The 8,677-nt window shown below is 38.5% G+C and overlaps 1 protein-coding gene across 1 annotated transcript; it reads right to left on the bottom strand.

Annotated features, from left to right (window-relative positions):
- Positions 1-316: 316 nt before the first annotated feature.
- Positions 317-7,278, bottom strand: LOC129273257 (regulator of G-protein signaling 12-like). Its single transcript, XM_064107570.1, has 2 exons — positions 2,698-7,278; positions 317-1,419 (listed from the first exon to the last, which is right to left on the bottom strand). The coding sequence occupies exon 1, from the start codon at positions 6,317-6,319 to the stop codon at positions 4,019-4,021; it is 2,301 nt and encodes a 766-aa protein (XP_063963640.1). The 5' UTR covers positions 6,320-7,278; the 3' UTR covers positions 317-1,419; positions 2,698-4,018.
- Positions 7,279-8,677: the final 1,399 nt, after the last annotated feature.

Below are 8,677 nucleotides of genomic sequence, written 5' to 3'. Positions count from 1 at the left end.
TGATAGGAACAACCTGGCAAGTATGGTATAAATCATCATGTATCAGTAGGCCTGCATGTACTTTAATTTTAATCATTCCAAAAATGGTTTTACTTTAACAAGTTGATATCAAAATACATGTAGGATGGTTACCCCAGAATCTTACTTTAGAAAAATAATATATTTTCTATTTATTGCAAATACACGAAAATAATAAGGTCCATTACTATACAGACACAGTGACAGAAGATTCCATTTTCTCTTGGATAGACCAACACAATAGAAACGTGTGTAGCCTACCCACTCTGTTTGCTGAACCCCATTTTTTTTTCTTTTTGGGGTTCCAAAAGCCACATTCGCATTCCAACGTACAATAACAGATAAAGATAAATCATGACAAGTAAACTTATGGTCTTCTCTGAACTGTACATGCACTCTGCTGTGGAAGTTACACATGATGATAAAGGTTTGCATACAAATATTCTGTATTTTTGACGCTGAAAATTTTTGCATTATAATACCAAATTAATCTTGGGCTCCCATTTCTGTACTTTGAACATGTACACTGTAGGCCTAAGCAAGAAAAGCACTGAATTGATATAAAGAAGAAATCATTCTAACTCCCACTTCAATGAAGTATTGCTGACATGTTTATGAGGCTAGTAACATGACATACATGTATTTGATTTTTTTCATCCAAGGAGGCAGGCATTAAAAATTTACATTGCTGCGAACAAGATTATAGGTGCACTTAGGCATACATGTACACTGAAATTGCTGGCTCCAACTTATTTGGCAAGTGGTAGCCAATAGACAGAATGTTGATATTAAAGTTTTCTGGAATTTATAAACTTTTTGAAGGTCTGTACTAGAGGTAAAGTTGAAATGGTTTGTTGATATTCCTTGCGGTAATTTATAAACATTTGAAGGCTTTTGTTAAACATGCAGCAGGCACATAAAACATGAAAAATGAAAGAATGAAAGTGTACAAGTACATGTACATTCATGTACATATATCACAGAAGAATCAGCCGACTAGCCCAAATGAAATGTCTTAATGAATTACAGTGGATATCAAAATTTGAAATACTGAAGATTTGAATATCAAAAGTGTGGTTGTATGACTGCAACAGTCAAGACTTCCAAAAAATTGATAAAAAAAGAAGAAAATTAAATGATTTATTTAATTCCAGCTGTATGGGCAACCAAAGTAACTTTGATAAATTGTGTCAAGAAACTGAGTTTTTTTTTTTTCCTGTTTCTTAAGTTTCTTTAACAACTTGTAATCTTAATAAAAACTTACATCTTTTTTTTAGGTCAAATTGATTTCAGTTAAATACCATTCATAATTATGTGAAATTGTTTTTCATTGGACGATGTCTTACATGTAAATGCTATCAACAAAACAAAACACAATTTCTTGGAAGTTGTCATCCCAGACTTAAATAATAGCCAAGTTATATAGCGCTTTTCCCAGAACGGCTCAAAGCGCTTTACAGCATATTACTACCCCGGTCATTGGATTCATTTCAGTCCCACACGAAAAGTGCACAATTTCCACTCCCTGGGGAGCATTCCTTGCATTTATCGCAGCTTAATTATGGCGCTGGCAAATTCAAACATACAATACATGTATCTTTCGCATCTTACCAGGTACCCATTTAGCACCTGGGTCGAGAGTGGCAAAGTGTGGATTAACTCCTTGCCAAAGGACAATAGACCACGATGGGATTCGAACACACGACCCTGTTTACAAGGCGAGAGTCAGAACCACTACACCACGGCTCTTCCACTGTCAGACTTACATGTAGGGTGTGTTTATGCTTCCATTGCGAGGACAGACCAGAATCAGCGTTTTCAAATGTCGTTTCAAAACGCCAATCGTAAACATGGTTCTGGGAGTGCTGTTTATGCTATACTTTTCAGAGGCGAAATCACGAACTACAGCTGGCTTCGCATTGTAATTTTCGTTGATGAGCAGGAAAGCGAGATCAAATTGGGCGCACCTTTTTTTGAAAGTTTTTCTTTCCGAGTGTTGTTATAGGGAAGATACATGTACATCGACCCGTTATTTAATCATCAAACAATTTCCGATATTTTAGTCATTGCATGGAGCTTCTTGACATAGCCATATAATTTCCACCATGGTGAAGATAATAGTGAGAAAAATAAAGAATATTAAAGTATACATGTACATAATAAAATAATAAAATATCTACTAGTATCTGTGTTTATGCTACTAAGGCATCTGGCAATGTCTCCTCATTATACCTAATGTACCAGGGTTTTTTTTTTTGTAAATCCCACAACATTCATCGTGGTGACAAATTGGAAGAGTAATACTAGTGATAGTACTTAAAAAAATCAATTATCACACATGCAAGTGTAACAAGGGAGATGAGAGGTTATTCCGTGGAGGTAACATGCGACCATGGAGCAATGCGACTGTATTTGCCGGCGGATTTTCATCTCACCGGAAGCATGTTCCAAATGACGTCATTTAAACACGTTTACGATCGTGGTTCTGTTTATACTTGCCCAGAAAGCCTGATTCTGGTCAAACGACGTTTACAAACGCACCTTTTTGTGAGTTTACGATCGGCGTTTTGAAACGTTGTTTAAATGAAAGTAAGCATGGACGCAACTGTGTTTTGTACTAATCACGTATGGAAACGCTGATTCTGGCCTGAAAACTGGAAACATAAACACGGCCTAGACTTACATTGTCAGCCCTGACAATGTCAGCTACATTTAAATCCTTGGTCTTCATTGACTGAGAATCACGAGTTTGGGATGGTTGGTTTCTATGGTAACTATAAAAAATGTCAACTTTTCAATGCTAAAAAACAAGAAATGATGTTCAGATGGGAATACACAGCCTTCTTAACATACATGAAGCCTACGACATCTACACTTTTCACCAAAGGACACACATGTGCTGCAGTACATGTAAATACTTTATCATTGTTTGGGTTTAAATTCAAACCGCAGGACACACACAGATCACTTCTCCTACAGCAATCATTGACTTCATTTTATCACTAATGAATACCTGGAGCAGAGAGAGGATTATCCCTTAACCAAGTCACCATGAAACAATCCCATTGAGACCCTTTTCAAACAACGCCATGTGGATTACGCTGACCAACTGTGAACAATCAATACGCCTTAACATTCCTCAAGATGGCCGCCCCTACCCCTGCAAAGCTGACCTTGGGAGCATCTCTCGATCATTAATAGGGCTTAAATTAAATCAACTTTTGTAGCCTACTTTGCATTGAAGACCTACCCTAATGACCCTGTATTTACAGTGCAGTGTACATGTATGTGCGGTAATTTCAGTGTTAAGAATACTTTCAAAGAAAACTGTATAATTTCAATGCATTAATCAATTTCAACTCAACGTAATCAATATTACACAAAGTATGCCAGAATTGCATAAAAGTGAACACTTCATCTTTAGATATGGGCATTACTGTACACGTAGGTCCCATTCAAAGGTCGAAGAGTATTTAAAATGCTCAAATTATTAAGCTACCCATAACATTCTGATTAAATAATTCACCTTCCATAATACACCATTTGGAAAAGATCAATATGTGTCAACCTCACCAACAAGTTGATTGAATTTGAAATGAATTCAAATGAGTATAAATGTGACATTTTCAGAAAAACACAATTACATTGTTAAACAAGAAATTATCAAAGCACATGTACTTTCACACAAGAGTGATGTGAACATTAGGCAGTACATGTAAGTCGCCCAATGACCTGGTCAATATTCATAATGAAATGAAAAAATACAATTACAATATGTTTCTGATCCAATAATGAAAAACATGGTTGCATGTTCTTAGAATTTAAGGTGAAATCGGTCAGTGTGGAACATTGTATTATGATTTCAGGAATTCCAGACTTCCAGAGCTTCTTTAAATATTACTATTACCAAACATCAAAACACAAATTTGAAATATTTGAAATTCATTTTTGATGAAATTTCCAGTGTTTTTCTTGATTGGGTTTCCCTACTTTCCTCCAATTATTTAAATATACATGGTACATACATGTATGCATATTTAAAGATGTAAAATAAATATTGACATACCTGTTGTTTCTGATGAAAAGATTGGTTTTCTGAGAGTCTCCTTGATAATTCATTTTGCACCTTCCTTGCTGTATCTTGGTCAATAGCTTCATTGATGAAATTTTGTGAGGGCTTGCTGTAAAGGGAGTGACGCCCTGTTGGAGGCAAACCCTTTGGTGGACCCATTAACTCCTTCCCTCTCTGGGAATTGTCTTCCAAGGTTGAGGATCCAGAACTTTCGGCGTTTGGTTTAGGGGTGTTAAAATCAACGCCAGGTTGTTTGAATTGCTTTAGCTCGGGAGGCGCAGAATGCTGTATGTGGGACTGAAGAGGCACTTGGACGCTAGATGGTCTAGCAGCCTGCTTTTGATAGTGAAAGGCATTATCTTGTTGCGCTGGCACTACTGAAGGACTGCGGAAGCCAACAGGATCAGGACGAGCTCTTGGAGTGAGCCTGCCTGATATGTCTTTGGTGTTTCTGAAGATGTTCTGCGGGGATGTATCAATTGATTGGGGAGAAGTTGAAGACAGAGAGTAAGGCACATCTGATGACAAGGAGGCATTGACTTCAGCTGGAACAACATGCCTTGTACCACCTCCTCTCTTGTTGCGCATTAGAGATGCCACATCCAGGATTGGATTGTGATGGCTGTGATCCATTTGAACATTGAAATCACTTTGGTCTTTACTATTTCCGTTACCAAATCCACTATCACTGTTACTGCTGTTGGTGCTGTTACTTCGACGTGGACCACTGGCAAAGGAGGAGTGTCCATAAAGTTCACCAAAGTAGGACAAGTCATTCCGGTCTCTATAGAGTTGCGACACCTGCTGAAGAATAGGTTTGGCCGAGGAGGGGAAGATGTCACAAGTGTTTGTTTCTGGATTAGTGCAACAAGAGATACCAAATTGTGAGATGACCCGGGCGTGCACATCATGCCTTCTGAACTCTGGATCTACCATGAAGACATGGCAGGAGCTTCCAATTGGTTCATCATCACTATCCATAGCATCTAGCATTTCCTCAGGATTTTGGGATGTAACAATGCCAAAGAAACGCTTGTCATCTGGGCAGACACCACTGAAAGCAAGACGTTCTCTTGGGTACACAACAGCGATGCGTTGGTTACTGTTCACAAGCCGAACACCATCAGTCCGAATCTCCATCATCATGAACGAGTGCACCCTGTGCTCTTTGTGAAGCCTACGGACACACCCTCTTATCGCATGGAGACTGGCCGTTGGAAGATTTGCAGAAGCTGGAATGTCAATGGATCCAAGATAGCCAACCATAGCTCTCATGTGCACATTTTCATTGTCCTCCAAGAAAGATGCACCCATGCTGTGCCCCTGAGACAAATTCCGAATGGCATGTCCTGGAAGTGACACTGACTTGTGCATACCCCTTGAGGCATCACGACTGGCATCATTGCCCGGGTACATCAAATGGCTCAGTTCTACGGGGGACAATGGCCTCATTTCAGGATCATTATCATCATAGGGATTCTCTCGAATGTAATAGCTGGTCGGGGTAGGAGTAGAAAACATACGATTCCTCGGATCATTATGCCTCCTCGGTTTACGCGCCTTCGGTGTTGCATTCATCTTTTCAACACTTTTTCCATTCCAATAGGAGTAATCATAGTTTGGTGATCTTTTCAAAAGCATTTCTCCGTTTCCTGGCTGGTTGAGAGGACTCAAATGGCCTGGTGCAAACTTGGAAGAACTTATTTGGACGTCCGCCTGAATACGTTGCACTTCTGCTCCTCTAAGCATTGCCTGAGGAATATCTGTGTGCATGGAGAAGGAATCAAGAAGAGCCCCCTGCTGCATCTCTTCCACGACCATCTCTGCACGGGCTTTACTTCCAATCATCGACAAAGGTGTAGCACTCTGCGACCTCTTAGCATGCGGGTATCGAGTCCTGGGCATGTACACATACTCATCATCGGAAGACTCTGAACAATCCATCTCCGCGACAGTAAGACGTAACACACCAGTAGTTGCTCCTATCAACTTGATAATTTGTTCATGGCTTAAACGCGTCACATTTTCTCCATTCACTGCTATGACACTATCACCTGTTTTTATCCCGGCAATTTCTGCAGGGCTACCATGTAGGATGCAACTGAGAACACAAGGTGACTGACCGGATACAGTGAAGCCATAGCCATTTCGGCCTCTGGGTACTTCAACTGTTTTGAGGTTCATCGCGCTTGTCCTTGGCAGCTTTGTTTTCCTTCTGCCTGGATACATTTTTGCAGATTGTTAGGTCACACCATCATATCAAGTACATTACTCACTTTTGCCTTCCTCAGTAATAGTTTCATTTATTCAGTTAGGGTAAGCCTATGGGAAAGTCATCTCATCCACAATTATGAATTCATCCTGCAAAGAGCAAATTACAGCAACAGTGAGTATATCTTCCAGAGTATTATAAAGTTAATAAATTTCTCTGTCCAATTCTGAATGTCAGCAAGACAGCTGTCAAGATAGATGTTTTGGTAGAATAAGCAAAATATTCCTTCTTAGTTTTCAACCAGGGGGAAAGTGCAATGAACAGTGTCAGGTTATAATCAATACACGTTATTTTCAATAGAGTGCGTCGCTTTATTTCAATTTTACACCACACTCTGCCCACAACCACCACTCCAGTCAATGCAATATTCCAAATTCCAATAGGCAGTCGAAAATCACCTGCTACAAACTCAAGTGCAAATATGTGTACGATCTGGAACTCAAATGTTGAATAAATGAGTCTGGGTGATTAAAAACAGAATTTCTCACTCATCAGCCTCAATATCTATGACATTTATTCAGCAAAGTTTTTCGTTCGACGGCCGACGGTTGGCAATCAATTCAGGAATAGAACTTTGAACGGGGTTGCAAGTGGACAATCGGCCGTGATGTCTGCGATGAATAGATGTCTCGCACCCCTTCTTCGGCTTCGCTCAGCTCAGCTCAATTAATTACGAATACGAGCGCTTCAGTGTCGGCTTGCAAGTCCAAATGTCTTCAGATATTCATCAATTTATCACAAAATGAACAAACGTAAACCTAATTTCACTTTCACAGGCAATTGCAAAGTACGAGTTTACTTCTCGAAAGGCAAAGCGGACTTCCCCTTGGATACACGACGCGGTTTTCCACCACTTGTTCTCTGTACAAATTGATATGACAGGTGTATCACATTTGCGCAAACATCGGTCCCTCTGAATACTAAATTACCCCGTATGCAAAATGGACGCGTACTAACGGTGCGTCACATGGTAGGCAGTTCACATTGTGATTTGATGATAAAGCTTTTATTAGAAGTGTCTATTTTTTAAAGGGTGTAAGGTACAGGTTGTTGTTCCCCGAATTGTATTTTAGTCAGTTTTGTGTATTTCGAAATTCTGATTGAAAACGAATTCATTGTCATTTTCTCACTTTCATTCTTCCTTTCCCTTCTCAAATTCGCGTTTGTTTCGTTATTCTGTAATTCTTCACCTCTCAAAAGTTCTCTTTTACATTGTCATAGCACAAGGGACTTAATTAACATAATGACATGTAATGTAATATAATATACAGATTACACTATGATAATTAATGAAAACTATGAAATTTCGATTTCTTTTGTATTTTTACCTTTTCGTTCATACTTTGAAATTAAAAAATCGATCTATCAACACAGAAGTATCCAGGATACAGGATTTTCCAAAGGGGGACACATTTTCCCCAGAAAAAACTGACAAGCAAAAGAAAAAGAAAAAAAAGGTTTCCACAAAAAAAAATGAATGTCATTTTGTCCCACGTAAAATTGGACAAAAAAGGTCCTCAATCGTGTATGAAAAGTATGAAAGCACATAGTCAAATTAAAACTATTTGCTGCGACTCTCAAGGGGGGGGGGCACACTTTGTATGGACGACATATTTACATTAAAGGACAAGTCCACCCCAACAAAAAGTTTATTTGAATAAAAAGAGAAAAATCCAACAAGCATAACATTTAAAAAATTTCATCAAAATCGGATGTACAATAAGGAACTTATGACGTTTTTAAGTTTCGCTTAATTTCACAAAACAGTTATAAATTATGCACATCCCGGTCGGTATGCAAATGAGGGAACTGATGGCATCACTCAATCACTGTTTCTTTTGTAGTTTATTATATGAAATATTTTAGTTTTCTCCACATTGTCCTGTTAAACAAAGTTTTATTTCTCACCGTGAACATGAGGAATTACCATTGTTTAACATTTTATGGTTCAGTAAAGTTCTCAGTCGGTCCTTATTGTCAAATCTGTAAAAATTGAAATATTGTATAATTCAAACAATAAAAAAAAAGAAATGGTGAGTGAGGGACATCATTGATCCTCTCATTTGGATGTGACTAAATTGTGCATACAACTATTATGTGAAAAATAATAGAAAACTTTAAAATGTCTTTCTTATTTTACATCCGATTTTGATAAAATTTTCAGCATTTTGCTTATCTGATTTTTCTCTGTTTATTCAAATCAACATTTTTCTGAGGTAGACTTGACCTTTTAAAATATTGATTATGACTTTCAACAGGAGGCACAGGCCGGATGTGCCCCCCCCCCCCCGGATCCGCCACTACTTTTAAACTCG

The sequence above is a fragment of the Lytechinus pictus genome, chromosome 12 (genome assembly GCF_037042905.1).
Source record: "Lytechinus pictus isolate F3 Inbred chromosome 12, Lp3.0, whole genome shotgun sequence".
Lineage (NCBI taxonomy): Eukaryota > Metazoa > Echinodermata > Echinoidea > Temnopleuroida > Toxopneustidae > Lytechinus > Lytechinus pictus.
The sequence above is the reverse complement of the archived record's forward strand: the minus strand, read 5'-3'. Positions and strand labels throughout refer to the sequence as shown.